Source organism: Microtus oregoni, unplaced genomic scaffold (assembly GCF_018167655.1).
Source record: "Microtus oregoni isolate MIOR12 unplaced genomic scaffold, Mior012 000046F_ref0000063, whole genome shotgun sequence".
NCBI lineage: Eukaryota > Metazoa > Chordata > Mammalia > Rodentia > Cricetidae > Microtus > Microtus oregoni.
The window spans coordinates 12,037,491-12,058,115 of NW_024543220.1; the positions used below are offsets into that span (position 1 = coordinate 12,037,491).

The following is a 20,625-nucleotide window of genomic DNA, read 5'->3' on the forward strand; positions in this document are numbered from 1 at the left end:
CCACGGCGCGGCGGTTTGAAATTCAAAAGTGGCGGGTGTGGCAGGTGGCCCGGTTGCAGACCCCTTTGTCGCTCGGGCTGCGTCTCACGAGCCCGTGAGAGGACGCAGGTCCCGGGGCGCCGTCCCCCTGTTCTCTTCCTTTGCATCCCGTCCTGTGCGGACCGCAATGAACATGCAGGCGCAGGTGAGTACTGCGGAGGCGCCTTGGGGACAGGTCCGGGGCTTGTATGCCCGGCTGCCAGGGGAGGGCCGTACGGTCTCGGGCGTACACTGGGACGGCCGAGGCCGTGCAGGCGACAGGCAGCGAGACGCCCAAGACGGTCGCATTGATGTTGGCCCGCCGCCCCCGTCGTGCTTGCGCTTAGCTATCTCCAGCATTCTCCATTTCTAATTGTCAAGCGGATCCGACGCGTTTCTGCGTCTCAGTTCTTTACAGATAGCCTTGTGGGAGAAGCGAGGGTTCCGAGAGGCCTTGTCCCTTGTCCCAAGGCACATCTCTGCCGGTGCTCTGTTGTGTTGATTCTCATTGCTGCTGGATCAGGGTGGAGGAAGGGAGAGGAGATATGCGGCGATCTATACAAAGGACTTACTATTCTCTCATCTCTTTTGCCCAGTGAGACTGTTTGAATACTTTATGGGTATCCCGCTCCTCTCACACCCATCTAAGGTGTATGTGTTACAATTAACGTTCTGAACTCTAGTGACAGGAAATGCCAGCCTGCATTCTTTGCTTACTATATTTCAGCTTAGATTGATCCACAGTCAGCATTCAACTTGGAGAGACTTTCTGGTACTCAGCCAAAAAGGAGACACTGTGACAGGTGACCATAAAAATGCCAGAGGTTTCTCGGATCTGTTGATGCAACACTTGCAGATCATCTTCTGCATGCCCTGCACAGCTGTACTTATGTGGGAGACAGACACCAGCCACCACTGAGCTGATTTTCACTGGGGAGGCAGAAGTCAGTAAGCTGTGTAACTCTGTAGGAAGGCAGTGAATGCCGGCTGAGAAAGGGTTCTGGCGAGTTCAGGGGAAGAAAGCCAGGAGGAGGAGGAGGAGGACCATAACTGATGCTCGCTCGGGGACTAAAGGCTGGAAGGAGGAGCTTGGTGCTGCAGTGCTAGGCAAGCACCCAGGAACCCTTAATCCAAAAACCCGCCTGCCAAAAGCAACAAAACCTTTCTGAGGTCAACCGGAAGAGGCTAAGACAGGGTTTGAGTGAGTTGCAGGCAAGCGATACACTGTCTCAACAAATGAAGAAAAGAAACATGTTATGAAATCATGAAGCTGCTTGCTCTGTAACCAGGCTAGTCCAGAACTCTGTGCCTCTGCTTCCCAAGTGCTGGGATTAAAAACATGTACCACCGCTGCCCAGCTTGAGGATGGCAGTGTGGGGGACGATGGAAGTGAAATTTGTTTAGAAAATATAATTCAATGCAATGACTGTCCCGGATCAGTGGTTCTTCCTTCCTAATGCTGTGACCCTTTAATACAGTTCCTCATGTTGTGCTGACCCCACAAGGAAAACAGTTAGCTGTAGTTTTGCTATGTCCCTGTGAAGGAGCGACCCGTAGGTGGAGAAACCCTGCTCTGGATACCATTTTCCAGAAATTTTGCTTCAAAGAGCAGGGCAGTGAGTGTAAGGCAGTATCTGCCAGGGAGCAAGCACTGTGGAGAGAGGAGCTTTGGGGGGTTGGAGGAAATTGTAGTGTCTGCTGTACACTGATTGTATGGTTGAGCAGAGTGGAAAACTTCCGTCTAGGATCTTCTGGAGAGAAAGGGTTGAGTGTGTCTCCTTGTAGTGAATGTTAAATGCTTCTGAGAGTCGATCACCGCCTCTGCCCTTATAGAAGGGAGAGAAATACCGTTTATAGTGCTTGGAGGTGTCCACAATAAATAAGTGACTAGAGGACAAAAACCAAGCCCCAAAGGTAATGCTTTTCATCAGCAATAAGGTTGTTTGTTTGTTTGAAACAGGGTCTTAACCATGTTGCTCTGGCTGGTCTAGAACTGACTATGTAGATCAGACTGGCTTCAAACTCAGAGATGCACCTGCTGTGCCACCAAAGTGTCTGGTTGCTACGCCTGACTTTTTTGGGGGGGGGGAAATGGGGGATGTCACTTTCTTTGTAGAAAGATATGGGAACCATGTTAACATCATCTTTTTTTTTTTAAAGTTTTATTTATTATGTATACAGCATTCCTTCCATGTATGCTTGCATGCCAGAAGAGGGCACCAGATCTCATTACAGATGGCTATGAACCACCATGTCGTTGCTGAGAATTGAACTCAGGACCTCTGGAAGAACAGTCAGTGCTCTTAACCTCTGAGCCATCTCTCCAGCCCTGGCATCATCTTTTAGACAATCACTGTCAGGGGTGTCTAACCTCTTTGACATTGTGGTATACCGCTGTCATCTACACACGTGTTCGTGTTCCACCTCGTTCATGGCTTAGCCTGATGTGCACAATCATTGATACTACTCAATCATTAGATAGTATGTGGCAGTTAATGGAAATTGGGAAAGAGATCCAACAAAAACCTACCACTGGCAGGGCGGTGATAGAGCGCACACTTGTAATCTCAGCACTCAGGAGGCAGAGGCAGGCGGATCTCCGTGAGTTCAAGGCCAACCTGGTCTACAAGAGCTAGTGCCAGGACAGGCTTTTCAAGGATAGCCCACCGCCCCCAACCCGTGTAGCTGAGGCTGACCTGGGTTTTATATACTGAAGATTGCTGGCCAGGACAGCTTTTAACACCTCTGCACAAAGTCAGCTGAAGTGCACAGTAGCTGAGGGAGACGGCCATAGCGGGCCCATGTCCGTGTGCATCACCATACAATTCAAGTCGTGGTGCGGCTATCAGCTTGTAAGTTTATCCTAGCAAAGCTGTGTATTAAGTCTTGTGGGGTGGGGGACACGTGTGCCATGCGTTCTTGCAGAGGTCAGGCGGAGAACAACTTTCTGGGTGCTGAACTTAGGTGTTGCGTTTGGCAGCCAGTGCCCTTACCTCTGAACTACCTTGCTGGTCTCTTTCTGTTTTTGTGCAGGAGACTGAGCGGCTCTTGGCTGCACACAGTACTCAGGGGCTATTCCCAAAGTCTTTTGTCTTTTTTCCAGCTCTGGTAAACACAGCCAAGCTAAGTTGCCTAGACCAGCCTTGAGCTTGACCTCTTTCCCTTCTCAGGTAACTGGAACCACAGGCACCTGCCGCACCTACAAAGATTCTTTTCCTGAAGCCAGACCAAGCCAGCTTGGTTCGTTAGGCTTTGTAATGTGTGTAGGAGTTTGAGGCGGTTCACATTCTGTGCCATCACAACTCATTCTTGCAGGACTCCACTGTGATGACCTGCAGGTGTCATTAAATGTTTTAGTTCTTCTCCTGCATTAAGTTCACTACTAGGTGAACTGACTAGTTCCCCACACTGTCAGCGACACCTGGACAGCCAGGGCTTATGTAGTCAGAACCCCTCTCCAGGCTTCATTGCGCTTTCCAGATTCGCTCCCCCTCCCCCCCCAGACAGGGTTCTCTGTAGTTTTGGAGCCTGTCCTGGAACTAGATCTTTTTTTTTTCTTTTTTTTTTTTCTTTCTTTTTTTTTTTTTTTTTTTTTTTCCTGAGACAGGGTTTCTCTGTGGTTTTGGAGCCTGTCCTGGAACTTGTCCTGTCTTGTAGACCAGGCTGGTCTCGAACTCCCAGAGATTCGCCTGCCTCTGCCTCCCGAGTGCTGGGATTAAAGGCGTGCGCCACCACCGCCCGGCTGGAACCAGATCTTGTAGACCAGGCTGGCCTAGAACTCACAGAGATCCGCCTGCCTCTGCCTCCCAACTGCTGGGATTAAAGGCGTACACCACCACTGCCCACCAGATTCGCCCTTTATGTGTTGAAATCAACATATCTGTCCTCAGGGGCTCAATTACTGTATATACTTTCTGTCCATCTGGTTGACACCCCAGGCTCAGCCATTATACAAGCGATTTGGGTTTGGGGCAGACTACAGATTCTGGCCAGTGGGCTGGCTAATTCTCAGTTCCCCCCAAAACCTTCAGGTTTCTGCTCAACACCCAGCCCCCGCTCCAGAGCAATAGTTAAAAAAAATTGAACTGAATCAGACCTTCCTCCGCTGTTGTAATGAACTGTAGTTGGCACGCTGGGGTTAGCTTAGACTACCTTAGCTCCTGCGCACCCAAACCCAGCCAGTTCCTAATCACACCAACACTGGCTTCCGCCAGCTTTGTTAATGCTCACCTGCTTTTCCCCAGGGACTTGTGTTCAGTGCTCAGACCCTGGAAACAGTCTCACTGAGTCCCATCAGCGTGCAGCCCTGGTACCCAAAGGCATCCTTTGCACTTAGTCACTAGGTGATGCATCTAGTGATGCAGTGAGTTAGGTTCTGTCCCAGGCACTCAGTACGATTCAAGAGTTTGGCAGTTACCCTAGAAAATATGCACAGAGAAGGCACGGACTTGGGGTGCACCACTCCTCTGTGTCTGCCAGAAGGCAGATGTTCGCAGCCCCTGTGGATGGATAATACAGTCTCTGCATGGGATGCTAGGCATCTTCTCTCTCCTACCTCTGTTTGTTTTTGTTCTCCCCACAAGATCTTGCTTGTAATCCAGCCAAGCCAGCCTCCAACTTATGACCCTATTGTCCCAGTCTCCTGAGTGCTAGGGTCAGAGAGTGCTCCTATGTGTGATCCACAGTTCAGTTCTCCTGACTCCAGATCACAGTGCCTCGTCCCCTGAGCATCCAGACTTGTCATCACAACACCAGCCAGCAGTTCCTTCCCTCTGGCAGGCTTCCTCCTCCCTTTCTGGTGTCCCATTGATCTGAACAGGACATGTGCCCAAACTGTTCATCCTTAAAACTGCGTCCGACTGTACTTTAAAGGGCTGGTGAGAGGTAGGGCGCTTGTTGCCAAGCTTGACCACCTGAATTGGATCCTGAGAACATGTGTGGTGGAAACTTTATTATTATTATTTTATTCCATATTTATTGAGCTCTACATTTTTCTCTGCTCCCCTCCCTGCCTCTCCCCTTCCTCCTCCATTCCTCCCCCAAGGTCCCCATGCTCCCAGTTCACTCATGAGAAATCTTGTATTTTTCTACTTTCTACTTCCCATGTAGATTAGATCTATGTAAGTCTCTCTTAGTGTCCGCATTGTTGTCTAAGTTCTCTGGGATTGTGGTTTGTAGGCTGGCTTTCTTTGCTTTATGTTTAAAAACCACCTATGAGCAAGTACATGTGATAATTGTCTTTCTGTGTCTGGGTTACCTCACTCAAAATAATGTTTTCTAGCTTCATGCTGTCGTTATTATTTTCTGCTGTGTAATACTCCATTGTGTAAATGTACCACATTTTTTTTTTAACCATTCTTTGAGGGGCATTGAGGTTGTTTCCAGGTTCTGGCTATGACAAACAAAGCTGCTATGAACATAGTTGAGCACATGTCCTTGTAACACGATTGAGCATCCTTTGGATGTGTACCCAAAAGTAGTATTATTGGGTCTTGAGGAAGGTTGTTTCCTAATTTTCTGAGAAATCGCCACACTGACATCCAAAGGGGCTGTACCAGCTTGCATTCCCACCAGCAGTGCAGAAGTGTTCCCTTTCCCCCACAACCTCTCCAGCATAAGTTGTCATCAGTGTTTTTGATTTTGGCCATTCTTTCAGGTGTAAGATGGAATCTCAGAGTTGTTTTGATTTGCATTTCTCTGATGACTAAGGATGTTAAACATTTCCTTAAGTGTCTTTCAGCCATTTTAGATTCCTCTGTTGAGAGTTCTCTGTTTAGATCTGTACTCCATTTTTTTTTATTGGATTATGTGATCTTTTGATGACCAATCTCTTGAGTTCTTTGTATATTTTGGAGATCAGACCTCTGTCTGATGTGGGGTTGGTGAAGATCTTTTCCCATTCTGTAGGCTGTCATTCTGTCTTGTTGACCATGTCCTTTGCTTTACAGAAGCTTTTCAGTTTCAGGAGGTCCCATTTTTTCATTATTTCTCTCAGTGTCTGTGCTGCTGGGGTTATATTTAGGAAGTGGTTCCCTGTGCCAATGCGTTCAAGTGTACTTACCACTTTCTCTTCTATAAAGTTCAGTGTGGCTGGATTTTTTTTTTGTTTTTTTGTTTTTTTGTTTTTTGAGACAGGGTTTCTCTGTGGCTTTGGAGCCTGTCCTGGAACTAACTCTGTAGACCAGGCTGGTCTCGAACTCACAGAGATCCGCCTGCTTCTGCCTCCTGAGTGCTGGGATTAGTGTGGCTGGCTTTATGCTGAGGTCTTTGATCCATTTGGACTTGAGTGGTGGAAACTTTAACTGCGGAATTGTCTTGATTTATGTTGATGCGGGAAGATTGCATTATGGGTGGCACCATCATTGGACAGGATATAAGGCCACGGATGTATAAGAGAGCAAGCTGAGGGGCTGGTGAGATGGCTTAGCACACTTGGCTTGCAGAGGACCTGAGTTCAATTCCTACCATCCACATGGTGGCTAACAGCAGTCTGAGGGGTCTAACAACCTCCACTAGTTGGTGTCTGCCTTCCCCCGTTTGCAGAATTAAGTAGTTGATAGTGGTGTCTAGAGAGGACGCATTTAAAATGGCACTCTGTAAACAGCCTGCTCCTCCTGACAAGGGGCCCTCTCCTTTACTGTATGGTCCCAGCTTTAACTAGAAAGGCCTGCTGGCTTCCTGGCTGTACTGTGTGTTAGTCTGTCTTCCAGGATATCGTTCTGTAGCTGTGGCAGCTCCCTCTAGCTCCCCCTGCAGGTAGCCCCACTCCTCGTATGCTCGCCATCCCTTTGCACTGTGTAACTGGCATACAGCCCAACTCAGTTAATGCTTGCTGATAGTCAATAATGAAAATTAAGGTTGGGGGGCTCCAAAAAAGAGGAGTTTGTGGGCTTTGACCCTGTCTTTTGTTTTGATTTTCTAGAATAGAGTTTCTCTGCCTAGTCCTGGCAGTCCTGGAACTCGTTCTGTAGACCAAGCTGGCCTCAGATTCAGAGAACCGCCTGCCTCTGCCTCCCATGTGCCACCATGCCCAGCTTGGTCCTGGTTTAAGAGCCTCTTTTTCTAACAGAGACCCCCTTTGTTGGAAGTGAAGAGGAACTTCGAGCTGAAGACAAACCTGGTCAAGGCCTCCTCCCGACTGCCCCTTCCAGGAAGCAAACTCAAGAGGGGTCCTGACCAGATGGAGGATGCCTTGGAGCCTGCAAAGGTGAGATGTGTCTGGAGAGCAGAGAGTAAGAAAGAGGTGGGAGGGACAAGGACAGGTCACTGTGGAACCCCATCCTTATCTCTCCCCAGAAACGGACACGAGGCCTGGGTGCAGTGACTAAAATTGACACATCCCGCCCCAGAGGACCAGTGCTCAGCACAGTGTCACAGACACAGGGCCCTACTGCAGGTGGGTTCTGGGTGGGTTGGACCAAGAGTGAGGCATGAACCGCTCTCTTTTTTCTTCCAAATTTTATCTAGTTTGAGTCAATACTAACTTTTTACTTGGCTCAGAATTTCAAAGGCACAAAGGTTGTTAAGTTCTTCTCCGAAGTCTAGCTCTTCAGGGGTAGCCGTTCTGCCTGGGAAGAGTCTGGGGAGACACGCTGTGAACGCAGACACGAAGAATAGCAGCTACTGCGTGCATCGCTCTGCCTACTCTTTACTGGCTGAGCTTTGATAATAGTGAGTTGTGTCTGGTCCTACAAGGGACATTAGGAGCTGGCTGGAGACTCGCAGAACAAGGCGAGTTCTCTCTAACCCTGGAGATACGTATCTGTATGCTACCCAAGAGTGGGCTGTAGCCATATTGAAGAGTTCCACAATAGCCCAGAATGGAGGATAGCAATAGCAAAGGTTTATTTACCTGGGGACAAACTCACAGTAAGAGCAGCAATCCGCAGTCCTCCATGTGCGCTGGGAACGGGACCAGAATCCAGCAGAAAGGGGCTGCACAGTTTTCATCTGCACTAGAGTACGTGAGCCCGTGCTCACCATGGGCCTGGCAGGCTGTTGTCTGATGGAGTCCCACAGCAGTGGGTGTTGTACTTTTTCCTCTCTTGCATCCTTGGACAGCTCAGAAAGGCCCTAAGAAGACAGGACCTCGTGGTTGTGCTACTGTTGCTTCAGGTAATAGTGCTTAAGGTGGGGCTGACCAGGGGTTTGGGTCCCTGTGAGGGAGAGTGGCTGCTGAGGAGCTCTGGTCCTGCAAGTCTTTCCTGTAGGGGAGGGGTGGTGTTGGGGAGCAAGTCAGGGCCTTGCACATGTCAGGAATGCTCTACCATGAAGTCACACCACACACGACCCTTGGGCTTCTTTTTTTTTTTTTTTTGGTTTTTCGAGACAGGGTTTCTCTGTGGCTTTGGAGCCTGTCCTGGAACTAGCTCTGTAGACCAGGCTGGTCTCGAACTCACAGAGATCCGCCTACCTCTGCCTCCCGAGTGCTGGGATTAAAGGCGTGCGCCACCATCGCCCGGCTTGGGCTTCTTTTTAAGATCTATTATTTTTTTAATTTTACTTTATGTGTATGAGCAGGTATGTGCACAGAGGTATTGAATCCTTAGGAGCTAGAGTTACAGATGGTTCTGAGTCTCCTGACAGGGACGATGGAAACCAAGCCTGGGTTCTCTGAGAGAGAGAGAGAGAGAGAGAGAGAGAGAGAGAGAGAGAGAGAGCGCGCATCATTGCTCTCTACTGCTCAGCCTTTGTGCTTATTTGTTCTTTAGAGTCTCACTAGAGCTCAGGTTGACCTTGAACTGGCAATTCTCCAGCCTTGCCCTCAGGTGTGTCCTAGCATGTCCAACCTATGATTCCATGTCAACTCTAATTCTCTAGTGCTGAAGAACACGAAGGCCGCTCCTGCTGCTCCTGCCCAGAAGCCTGGCAGTAGGTGACACATAAACATTGGGTGAGAGGCTGGGATGGGAAGCTGAGGTGTTGAGTGCCCAGAAAAGATCTGCTGCCTTACTGTCTGGAGAAGAGAGAGATGGATGTGGTGTGAGGTCTAGAGGCCTGTGGGTAGAGGCAGACTCCTGACCCATACCTCTTCTGTGCCTTGTCAGCATCAGCTGCCCCAATGGTGGCAGGGAAGAGACCTGGTAAACGTCCTGCCTGGGACTTGAAGGGCCAGCTGTGTGACCTCAATGAAGAGCTGAAACGCTATCGGGAGAAGACTCAGAAGTTGGACCAGGAGAACCAGGGGCTTCGGGAGCAACTCAAAGAAGCCCAAGAGCAGGCCACAGTGCTGGGGACAGAGCGGAACACCCTGGCAGGGGAGCTGGCCAGTGTTCGGACCCAGGCTGAGCAGAGCCAGCAGAAACTAGAGACTCTGTGTGCCCGTGTGTTGGAGCTGGAGGAATGCCTGGGTACCAAGGAGAGATTGGTTCAGGAGCTCCAGAAAGAAAAGCTGGAGTTGCAGGAGGAACAGAAGGCACTGGCCACCCGCCTGGAGGAGCAAGAGGTAAGGGCTGGACTCTCACAGTGCTGCCTCCCTCCCCTCCTCAGGCTCCCAGAAACCTCAGGAGGCCTTCCATCTCCTTAGGCTACCTGCTCACATCTCGGGCATTTCTCCCTCTTCCCGTGTCCATGAAGTCTGTTGAGCTCCAGTTAGCTGGCACTACTGTCTCTAATGACTCGAGGCCCACGTCTGGCACTTCTGATAGCACGTCCCCCTTTGTTGAGCCACTCTGGCGTCTTCCTGGCCAGCTCTTCACACTCCTTATCCTAGAGCTGGGGTTCCGCACCTTTTTTTCTTTCTTTCTTTCTCTTTTTGGCAGCAAGGGGTGAGGGATTCACTGAACCTGAAGCTCACTGTTTTGGCTGGGCTAGCCAGCAGGGTCCCAGATCTGCCCATCTCAGCTCCCCAGCGCTGGGATTATAGGTACATGGAGCCATGCCCAGCTTTTCTTCCATGCATGCTGGGAGTGTCAGCTCAGGGCTTTCACACTGAAACTTTTATTCACTGATCGATCTGTAGTCCAAGCAGCTCTACACCCATTTTCTTACTGCATTTTATTTTATTTTGGTTTTTCGAGACAGGGTTTCTCTGTAGTTTTAGAGCCTGTCCTAGAACTAGCTCTATAGACCAGGCTGGCCTCAAACTCACAGAGATCCACCTGCCTCTGCCTCCCAAGTGTTGGAATTAAAGGTGTGCGACACCACCGCCCGGCTTTCTTATCTTTTTACCGGACTGTGACAACCATGCAACAAGAGACCTACCCCGTTTTGGCATAATCCTTGTTCTAATTACTCTTTGTACCCCACCTTCTGTTCCTCTGCTCTGGGTAGAGGAGGTTACAGGCCTCAGAAACCGCTCTGTCAAGTAGCGAAGCAGAAGTGGTGTCTCTGACGCAGAAGACCGCAGCCCAGGTGACCTTACTGGCTGAACAAGGAGACCGGCTACATGGCCTGGAGATGGAGCGCCGTCGACTCCACAACCAGTTGCAGGAACTCAAGGGCAATATCCGGGTATTCTGCCGGGTGCGCCCTGTCCTTGCAGGGGAGCCCACTCCATCCCCTGGCTTCCTCCTCTTTCCCCATGGCCCTGCTGGACCCTCTGATCCCCCTACCCACCTTAGCGTCTCACGGTCTGATGATCGACGTGCCACCCTGACCGGGGCACCAGCACCCACTACCCGCCATGATTTCTCCTTTGATCGGGTATTCCCACCAGGAAGCAAGCAGGAGGAAGTGTTTGAGGAGATCTCCATGCTTGTCCAGTCAGCACTGGATGGTTACCCTGTGTGTATCTTTGCCTATGGACAGACAGGCAGTGGCAAGACCTTCACTATGGAGGGTGGGCCTGGGGGAGACCCCCAACTGGAGGGGCTGATCCCTCGGGCCCTGCGGCATCTATTCTCCGTGGCCCAGGAAATGGGTGGCCAGGGCTGGACATACAGTTTTGTGGCAAGTTACGTAGAGATCTACAATGAGACTGTCCGAGACCTGCTAGCCACTGGGACCCGGAAGGGGCAAGGAGGCGAGTGTGAGATTCGTCGAGCAGGTCCAGGGAGTGAGGAGCTCACCGTCACCAATGCACGCTATGTCCCTGTTTCCTGTGAAAAAGAGGTGAGGGCGAGTGGGGGCTGGAGTGGGAGAAGTGGGCAGGGTGGTGTAGATAAGAGCATACCAAAGGACAAAGGATGGGCTGCGAGCGTGGGTGTCACTAGACTTAGCTGCAAGGGGTAGAGACAAGTGGTGCATCTGAGGGGCGACTGCCACTAGACGCCTCCCAGGGGCATCAGGACTCTTCCTGCTCTTCACCCCAACCATGATGGTTACCTGGCTGTTTTGTCTCAGGGCTCTGGTGCTCTTCAGGCAGGGATGCGCTTGGGCTGTCCTTTTATTCCTTTTGAGAATCTTGCACTCCAGCCCAGGCTGACTCTGAACTCAATACAATCTTCCTGTCTTAGCTTTCTGGGTGCTGCGGATTATAGACCCAAGCCACCATACCTAGTCAGTTTTAATTTTGACATATGGCCTCACCAAGTTGCCTAGAACTCCCCCTGTCTCTCAAGGAGCCCTTGAACTTTCAGTTCTGCTTCAGCCTCCCAAGTGCTTGGCATTGCAGGCCTGGACAATAGACCCGCCCCAGGCTCTTGTCTGAATGTGTTTGTACTCATACTGCTAGTCTGTGGTTTTGCTCCAAGAGGACAGGAGTGGATCATTACCAGACTTCCATCAGCGTGGCCTAACTTGTGACTGCCTCTATGCCTTGCTAATACAATCCCCAGGTGGAGGCTCTGCTCCATTTGGCCCGCCAGAATCGGGCTGTGGCCCGCACTGCCCAGAATGAGAGATCATCACGCAGTCACAGTGTGTTCCAGCTGCAGATTTCTGGAGAGCATGCTGCTCGGGGCCTGCAGTGTGGCGCTCCCCTCAACCTTATAGATCTGGCTGGGAGTGAGCGGCTAGACCCTGGCTTAGCCCTAGGCCCTGGGGAGCGTGACCGTCTTCGGGAAACACAGGCTATCAACAGCAGTCTGTCTACACTGGGACTGGTCATAATGGCTCTGAGCAATAAGGTAGGAGTGGATGCATGGGCAGGTAAGGCAGGGGCTGGCCACCATGAGCTGTGGAGATCCTGTCCTGGCCTAACTGCCTGTGCCCTTACCCTTCAGGAGTCTCACGTACCTTACCGAAACAGCAAGCTTACCTACCTGCTGCAGAACTCGCTGGGTGGCAGTGCCAAGATGTGAGTAGAAGGGACAGACTGAAGGGGCTGTGTGTGTGTTCAGCCTGGCAGACCACTGATGCTGGTGTGGGCCTTCTCTTTCCACAGGCTCATGTTTGTGAACATTTCCCCTTTGGAAGAGAATGTCTCTGAGTCTCTCAATTCACTGCGCTTTGCCTCCAAGGTACTATTGCTACCCTGCTGTCTTAGTTTATTGGGGGCTTACAGTTTTAGAGGGTTCAAATTCATGGTCTTTATGGCAATGGGGCACAGCAGAAGGCAGGTGAATGGGGTTGGAGACAGAGAACAAAGAGACTGGGACTGGAATCTCAAAGACTCCCACCCCCACTACACTTCCCAAACAGGTCCACCAACTGGGACCAAGGATTCAAATGTGTGAGCCTATGGGGGCCTTCTCGTTTAAAGCACCACACCTGCCCATATGTCAGCTGGCTGTTCAGAGGCATCTCCATCATGACTCCTGTTTTCTAGGCTGGGGCACATCTATCCAAACAATTAAAACTTGATAGGCATCTTGGGTACTGCACACTGATTCCATTTTTAACTGCTGCCTTCTGAATTAATATTTTTAGAAGAAATGACCACACAGCCTATGTAGATATGTCTGTGCTCTGACTCCTTCCCTGTGTAGATGTGTCTGTCTGTGCTCTGACTCCTTCCCTGTGTAGATGTGTCTGTCTGTGCTCTGACTCCTTCCCTGTGTAGATGTGTCTGTCTGTGCTCTGACTCCCTCCCTGTGTATGTACTTTTGTCCCTTGTTTACTTTGCTCTGAAAAACAGCCCCCAAGCTAGGTGGTAGTGGCTCACACCTTTAATCCCAGCACAGGGAGGCAGGCAGACAAATCTCTGAGTTTGAGGCCAGCCTGATCTACAGAACTAGTGTCAGGACAGCCAGGGCTATGTACAGAGACCCTGACTCAAAATGGAGGGAGGCGGCTTTAAAGTGATGTACAGGTTGGGCAGATGGCTCAGTGGTTAAGAGAACTTGCTGTTCTTGGAGAGGACCTGAGTTCAGTTCCCAGCACTCACATGTTGGTTCACAAATCCCTAACTCTAACTTGAGGATCTGCTAACACTCTCTGCATATGCAGGCAAAACACTCCTATAATTTTGGAGCCTGTCCTGGAACTCACTCTGCATACCAGGCTGGCCTCAAACTCAGAGATTCGCCTGCTTCTGCCTCCTGAGTGCTAGGTTGCTCCTCAGCCTGCTTTCTTTTTTTTTTTTTTTTGTTTTTTCGAGACAGGGTTTCTCTGTGGTTTTGGAGCCTGTCCTGGAACTAGCTCTTGTAGACCAGGCTGGTCTCGAACTCACAGAGATCCGCCTGCCTCTGCCTCCCGAGTGCTGGGATTAAAGGCGTGCGCCACCACCGCCCGGCTCAATATTTATTTATTTATTATGTATACAACATTCCTTCCATGCCTGCCTGCATACCAGAAGAGGGCACCAGATCTCATTATAGATGGTTGTTCTTATCCACAGAACCCACCTGCCTAGGTGATAGTGCCCACAATAGGGTTGTGGGTCCTCTTGTATCAATCACAAATTAAGTGACTTGTCTGTCCATAAGCCAATCTGATGGGACATTTTCTCAGTTGAGGTTTTCTCTTTTCAAATGAGAGCTAGGCTGTGTCAGGTTGACATAAAAACTACCCAGTACTATAGGGCTTCTGACCTCCTCCAGGCTTAGTGAACGAACATGGGACAGTTGTCTTTAAGGGAAGCCAGGCTGAGCCTACTTTCATAGCCCCTATTTCAGTATTTCAGAGGGCAGCCCAGCATCAGGGCTAGGGGTGGAATGGACAGGTTGTTCCAGTTACCTTGCAAACTTGATCTTGTATAACCTTATTGTCTACAGGTGAACCAGTGTGTTATTGGTACCGCTCAGGCTAATAAGAAATGAAGCTGGAGCCAGTGCCTGATTCCCGAGCAAGCGAGTGTGCATGTATCTGTGTTTTGGTGTCTGTGTACCTGGTGTGTGTGTGTGTGAAAGATGCTTTTATTTGGTGGACAACATTATGTACCTAACTATCAAATAAAGACATTTTGTTGCAGGCTTAAGACATTTTCCTTAATCTTAGATTTTTTTTAAAATTATGTATAATTGTTTTGCCTAGGTGTGTGTGCATAAGCACCATGTGTCTGTCTGGTGCCCCTTGAATTCAGAAGAGAGCTTTAGGTCTTCTGGAACTGGAATTAGGGCTGTGAGCGGCTGGTGGGTTCTGGGAGCAGCACCTGGGTCCTCTGCGAGAGCAGTAAAAGTGCTCTTAAAAGCTGAGCCATCTTGGGGCTGGAGAGATGATGGCTCAGCGGTTAAGAGCATTGCCTGCTCTTCCAAAGGTCCTGAGTTCAATTCCCAGCAACCACATGGTGGCTCACAATCATCTGTAATGAGGTCTGGTGCCCTCTTCCGGCCTGCAGGCATACACACAGACAGAATATTGTATACATAATAAATAAATATAAAAAAAAAAAAGCTGAGCCATTTCTCCAGCCCTCATTGTCTGTATGAAGATCTTGTTAACACGAGTAGCTGCTAGAGGAAGGTACTGTGAACAGATATCTGGTTTTTTTTTTTTTGTTTGTTTTTTTTGAGACAGGGTTTCTCTGTAGCTTTGGAGCCTGTCCTGGAACTAGCTCTTGTAGACCAGGCTGGCCTTGAATTCACAGAGGTCCGCCTGGATTAAAGGCGTGCCACCACCGTGAACAGTATCTGTAAGCAAATATAAGTGTCCATTGCCGTGTGTTTTGCAGAGTGAGGCTGTGGGCATTTCACTTAGCCAAGAACTTGGCTGTCCCGATGCCCCTTTTCTATCCTTCAGCACAGGAAGTTATATCCATAGCTGCCCACCACCAGGCCCAGCCAGGGATAGAAATGTCCTTGTCTGGTGTGAGTGCCAGTGCGCTCCACATTCTCTCCCTTTCCCTGCCCAACGGTTCGAACTACGGTTCTCTGCCGCACGCTGTCCATTGGCTGCCCGTGGACACGTCACCGCCTCGGTACTAGCCGCGACGTCCTTTGCAATGCCCAGGAGTTCAGTCACACCACGGTTCTCGCGGCGGGAGGTGTGGCTGCCTGCCCAGGTGCAGCGCCCAGGCGGGGCCGCGCGTGCGCAAAAGGGTGGGGCGACAGGAAGTGTGAATGGGGGAGGGCGGTGCCGTGTGCGGAGGCGGAGCTTGGAGTGGCCACGGGGGCGGGGCAGCTAACGGATGTGGCATGGGGCGGAGCCCAGCCCTGACCTGCAGGCTGGCTGCCAAGAGGGTTATTTCCTGCTGCTCTTGGAGCGAGCCTCCCACCCGAAAAGGGGGCTGCTAGGATTCCCTCGTCCTCCCCGACCGGCCGCGCCTCTGACCGTGCAGTGCCCTCCGGGCCTGCCGGAGGTGCTGCCCGCCCCTCCGGCTTCTCCTCCCCCTGGTGCTCCCCACCCACCACTCCTCCCTCCCTCTGCCGACTCCTCCTGCCGCTGCCGCTGCTTTGGCTGCTGCGTCATACGCCCCAGAGCAGCCAGGACGGAGGGGCTGGGCCCGGGGACCCCCTGGCCTCCTCCTGCACGCCCTCCGGCGTCCACACACACTCTTCCTGCACTCGGGGCTCACCCACGTCTCTTGGGTCTGCTCCTGCCTGTCTCCCAGCTGCCCCAGCTGTCACCGGTAAGAAGGCGGGAGGCCCTGAGCGGGGGCAGGGAGCGGGGGTCGGTGTGCAGGAAGAGACATGACAGCCTCCTGGTCCCGGTTTAGGATCTGGGCTGGGCTGACTCAAATTCCTCCTCAGACTAGTGGTGTAGGGGAGTAGAGACCTGGATAGGGACACGCCCCCCTCCTGGGGCACTCAGGGAAGTTATCTAATCTTGGGGCATGGAGCCTCAAATTTGAGGGTGACCTAACATAGCCTGGCATCAGGATAGTTGTTCTAAATGAGACGCACAGGCCCGGGGAGGCAGCTGTTTCTACTCAGGGAAACAAATCCAGAAAAGCTCCTAAAATATCCCAAAAGGCAACAGAGCGTCCCAATTAGGATAATTCTAAACAGCTGGGAAAGGTGAACCTGCGTGGTAACCTTGGTCCTGCAAGCATCTCTTCCCCTGAGGTCCCTGGGAGGTAGGATGCTACAGAACTAGGCTGAGGAGACTGGAGGGAGAGGAGTGGAGTCAAGAAGCTGGCCAGGGTGACCCACCTCCTTAGGTGTCTAAAGGATTAAGAGGCTGGGGTTGGAGGTGCTTGGTCCTAACCCGCAACAGAAAAAAAGCAAAGAAAGCACAAAGCTTTAACACTCAAACTCTCCCTTCCTATTTCTGACTAGCACCCCCCCAGGATGCAATGGCGCAGCTCCCCCGGCTGAGCCGCTTGGGTGCACCCTCTCTTTGGGATCCAGCCTCCCCTGCTCCCTCAGGCCCCAGACCTCGACTTTGGGAGGGTCAAGATGTGCTGGCCAGATGGACTGATGGGCTGCTGTACTTGGGCACCATCAAAAAGGTAAGGGTTACCTCCGCTCTCCTGCCACCTCCTCACTCTCCTGACTCTTGCTCTTACTTCATAACCTCTGCTCACCTGGTCCAGGTGGACAGTGCTCGGGAGGTATGCCTGGTCCAGTTTGAGGACGATTCCCAGTTTCAGGTTCTATGGAAGGACATCAGCCCCGGTGAGATCCCTCACGCTTGCAGAAGCTGGAAGGCGGGTGGAGGCACTGCACACCTGCAGAAGCTGGGTGGGGGGGATGGAGGCACTGCACACCTGCAGAAGCTGGAGGGGCTGGGAGGCGCTGCACACCTGCAGAAGCTGGAGGGGCTGGGAGGCGCTGCACACCTGCAGAAGCTAGAGGTGGGGGATGGAGGCGCTGCACACCTGCAGAAGCTGGAAGGGGATGGAGGGGCTGGGAGGTGCTGCACACCTGCAGAAGCTAGAGGGGATGGAGGGGCTGCACACCTGCAGAAGCTGGAAGAGGATGGAGGGGCTGCACACCTGCAGAAGCTGGAAGGGGATGGGAAGTGCTGGCTTGAAGACAGCCTCCTGACACTTTGTTCCCTCATAGCTGCCCTCCCTGGGGAGGAGCTCCTCTGTTGTGTCTGTCGCTCTGAGACTGTGGTCCCTGAGAACCAGCTGGTCAGCTGTGAGAAGTGTCGCCATGGTGAGAGGGCAGGGTACTTGAATGGTAGAATTTGCCCTGGGTCTTCTGGATTGCGACTAGCCTTTCTAGCATGGGTTTTGTGTCTCCTGTCCTTGGCCAGTCTTCACCCTGTCACCTCATCTCTCAGTAGAGAGGGAGTCATAGGATGAAGGTGACATATACCACGCCAGGTGGCTTACATGCATCCTTTTCTAACCATGCTTCCTTGAGCAAGGCCCTTATCCGCTATAAACCTGTTTGCTCACTTGCAAAGTCAGGATAATGCACACACACCTGGCAGGACCGTGGAGGTATGCACACAGTGGTCTACTCTCAACATTGTCCTTATTCAGCGTATCACCAGGACTGTCACGTTCCCAGGGCCCCAGCCCCTGGAGAAGGAGAGGACACATCCTGGGTCTGCCGCCAGTGTGTCTTTGCGATTGCCACCAAGGTAAAAGCAGCTCTCTGCCCCTTCCTGTGGGAGCCTTCCATGATATCTCCCCTCCTGCTTCTGAGGTCCTCACCTGTTCCTCTGCAGAGGGGAGGCGCACTGAAGAAGGGGCCCTATGCGCGGGCCATGCTGGGCATGAAACTCTCTCTGCCCTACGGACTAAAGGGGCTGGACTGGGATGCTGGCCACCTGAGCAACCGGCAACAGAGCTACTGTTACTGTGGAGGTCCTGGGGAGTGAGTGATGAGGGGTGCGAGCTGGGGGCGGCATGGTGGTGGTGGAGCGAACAGGGTGAGGGGCCCCATGGCAATGGGGGCGTGCTGGTGGTGGTGGAGCAAACAGGGTGAGGGTGCCCCTGTGGCGATGGAGGCCACAGGCAGACTGTCGTCCTCTTGAGGTGGAACCTGAAAATGCTGCAGTGCTGGCGCTGCCTTCAGTGGTTCCATGAGGCCTGCACCCAGTGTCTGAGCAAGCCCCTCCTCTACGGAGACAGGTGAGCCGGAGGGAGACTGCCCGGTGCCTTCCTCACCGGCTTGCCCTCTGCCACTTGTTGCGCAGGAGGGCTGAAGGAGGTGCCTTCTTGACCTTACTCTGTCCAGATTCTATGAATTTGAATGCTGTGTGTGCTGCGGTGGCCCCGAGAAGGTCCGACGGTTACAGCTTCGCTGGTGAGGCGGCTGTGCCCTCAATTCTATTGCCTGCTACTATACCCCAGTGACTCCTGACTTCCACAGTGCTGACGATGTCATGCTCCTCCTAGGGTGGACGTAGCCCATCTTGTCCTCTACCATCTCAGTGTTTGCTGTAAGAAGAAGTACTTCGATTTCAACCGAGAGATCCTCCCCTTCACCTCTGAGAACTGGGACCGTCTGCTCCTGGGGGAGGTAAGGGTTCTACCATTTGGGACCTGGGGTGGGACATGAAGAGGAATGACTGCTCCCTGACCTTTACTCTCTTCCTTTAGCTTTCAGACACCCCCAAGGGAGAGCGCTCTTCCCAGCTCCTTTCTGCACTTAACAGCCACAAGGACCGGTAGTCAGGAAAAGGGGCACGGGGTGATATGGAGTCTGGATGGGGGAGCTGTGCCACAGCACTGACCTGCTGTCTCTCTCCTTGTTCTAGTTTCATTTCAGGGAGGGAGATTAAAAAGAGGAAATGTCTTTTTGGTCTCCATACTCGGACCCCTCCTCCTGTGGAGCCTATCACTGGAGATGGAGCCCCCACCAGGTCACTGGTCCAGAGGGGATAGAATCGGTTTGGAGGGTACATGTATAGGAATGGGGGGTCTTGGGGTGCCTGGGAGGGGGCTGGGGGGATAAGGAGGCCTCTTACAGCTTCCCTTCAGGGCAGGGCCCTGGGGGAGGGGTCTCACGTCCCCTGGGGAAACGCCGGAGGTCGGAGCCAGAACCCCTGAGAAAGAGGCGGAAGGGGAAAGAGGAGGAGCTGGGGCCATCCACAGCAGCACACAGTCGGCATGGGTCCCAGGAGCAGAGGGAGCAGGCTCGTCTACGGAGGGCACTGCAGGTACAAGGGCAAGGGGAATCCTGTTGGGCAAACTGGTGGGATGAGGAGAAGGATCAGGGACCATTACAGGGTCCCTCTGGCTTTTCTTATAGGCCTCAGTGTCTCCACCACCCCCCAGCCCTAACCAGAGCTATCAGGGCAGCAGCGGCTACAACTTCCGGCCCACAGAGGCCCGCTGTCTGCCCAGGTCAGTGCCTGATCGAGATGAGCCCCAGCTATTTCCATTCTCCAGCCACTATCACCTGCGATTCTTTTCCTTCTTCCCCTTCGCTTCTCAATTCTTGTCTCTAAGAGACTTGTAGCATGAATGACACCAGTATTCTGGGAGTTCAGTGAACTATAACTGTTTGAACTCTGCCCTTGGTGGGGAAGACACGCTTCCGTCCTCAGGTCCTGACTTGCCTGTCCCACACCTCAGCAGCCCCATCCGGATGTTTGCTTCCTTCCACCCTTCTGCCAGCACTGCAGGGACCTCTGGGGACAGTGAAGCCCTAGACAGGTGAGTCTGTCGGGTCAGCTCCTTCCTTTCCTTCTGTGGGCTTAGGCTCTTAGTCTCAAACTCTATTTTCATTCCTTTGATCCACACGTGGTCTCGTGGTCTCCATGCCGTGTAAGACAAGGTCTCTGTAGCCCAGATGGCAGCCCTCCTTGCTGGGATTAAAGGCACAAGCCACCCACATCTGGCCTGTCTGGTCTTACTGTTGTCTTCTCTCTTCTTCCAGGTCACCCCTGGAACTTCACATTGGCTTCCCCACAGATATCCCTAGCTCCCCCCACTCAGTGACTGCCTCCCCCACCTCAGCCCCCACCCCCGGCCTTTCTGGACACTCAGTCCCCCCTTCCCCCTTATGTCCTAGTTTGTCTCCGGGGACTGGGGGAGGAGGCCGAGGTGGGGGTGGCTACCTGTCCCGAGGGGACCCTGTCAGGATACTTGCTCGGAGAGTGCGGCCGGACGGCTCTGTGCAGTACCTAGTTGAGTGGGGAGGAGGGGGCATCTTCTGACAGCCCTCTTCTGCCCCCTCCCCATCCACACACTGGCACTTTCATGCCCTGACCTCTGACCTCACCTACAGCTGGGATGTACCTGGAGCGATGGGGAGTAGTCCTCCCTACTGCCCAGGCTGGAATCCAGGGGAGTGGGGAAGAGGTCCTCTCCTCTGCCCCTTCATGACCCCTGATCCCTCATCCTTCTCATTTCCTTTGACGTTATTTTGTTACAGCTTTTAAAGTATTTTTTAAAACTATACAACCCCTGGGTATAGAGATGGGGGTGGGGGGGTGGTCCAGGATTCCAGACTCTGTATGACTGTAATAAAGAGAAATAAACGAACGTGGCAGACAGTCATT

The 20,625-nt window shown here is 52.3% G+C and overlaps 2 protein-coding genes across 7 annotated transcripts; both read left to right on the top strand.

The window, feature by feature from the left end:
• The first annotated feature begins 10 nt into the window (after window positions 1-10).
• Window positions 11-14,257, top strand: Kifc1 (kinesin family member C1). Its single transcript, XM_041634439.1, has 11 exons — window positions 11-184; window positions 7,088-7,225; window positions 7,315-7,414; window positions 8,080-8,133; window positions 8,839-8,889; window positions 9,066-9,463; window positions 10,291-11,070; window positions 11,736-12,026; window positions 12,123-12,196; window positions 12,284-12,359; window positions 14,055-14,257. The coding sequence occupies exons 1-11, from the start codon at window positions 167-169 to the stop codon at window positions 14,097-14,099; spliced, it is 2,025 nt and encodes a 674-aa protein (XP_041490373.1). The 5' UTR covers window positions 11-166; the 3' UTR covers window positions 14,100-14,257.
• A 1,098-nt stretch (window positions 14,258-15,355) lies between these two features.
• Window positions 15,356-20,611, top strand: Phf1 (PHD finger protein 1). Of its 6 annotated transcripts, none has more exons than XM_041634449.1 (15): window positions 15,359-15,847; window positions 16,497-16,669; window positions 16,754-16,835; window positions 17,226-17,321; window positions 17,654-17,754; window positions 17,842-17,990; window positions 18,152-18,247; window positions 18,354-18,422; window positions 18,515-18,638; window positions 18,719-18,786; window positions 18,877-18,981; window positions 19,089-19,278; window positions 19,371-19,465; window positions 19,700-19,777; window positions 20,001-20,611. In XM_041634449.1, exons 2-15 carry the CDS (start codon window positions 16,514-16,516, stop codon window positions 20,278-20,280), a joined length of 1,689 nt encoding a protein of 562 aa, XP_041490383.1. In that variant the 5' UTR covers window positions 15,359-15,847; window positions 16,497-16,513; the 3' UTR covers window positions 20,281-20,611. The 6 variants fall into 6 exon arrangements, 3 of the variants coding, with proteins under 3 accessions (XP_041490384.1, XP_041490383.1, XP_041490382.1); XM_041634448.1 differs by having other exon boundaries at window positions 15,363-15,847; window positions 19,697-19,777; window positions 20,001-20,610; XM_041634450.1 differs by lacking the exon at window positions 19,371-19,465 and having other exon boundaries at window positions 15,356-15,847; window positions 19,100-19,278; window positions 19,697-19,777; window positions 20,001-20,142.
• The last annotated feature ends 14 nt before the right edge of the window (window positions 20,612-20,625 follow it).

Coding starts and splice junctions, on each gene's coding strand:
- Kifc1 (XM_041634439.1), top strand. Junction 8,134..8,838: donor TTGTGCTACTGTTGCTTCAG/GTAATAGTGCTT, acceptor CTAATTCTCTAG/TGCTGAAGAACACGAAGGCC. Junction 12,027..12,122: donor TAATGGCTCTGAGCAATAAG/GTAGGAGTGGAT, acceptor CTTACCCTTCAG/GAGTCTCACGTACCTTACCG.
- Phf1 (XM_041634448.1), top strand. CDS start 16,514: ATGGCGCAGCTCCCCCGGCTGAGCCGCTTGGGTGCACCCTCTCTTTGG. Junction 16,836..17,225: donor ATGGAAGGACATCAGCCCCG/GTGAGATCCCTC, acceptor GTTCCCTCATAG/CTGCCCTCCCTGGGGAGGAG. Junction 17,322..17,653: donor CTGTGAGAAGTGTCGCCATG/GTGAGAGGGCAG, acceptor GTCCTTATTCAG/CGTATCACCAGGACTGTCAC.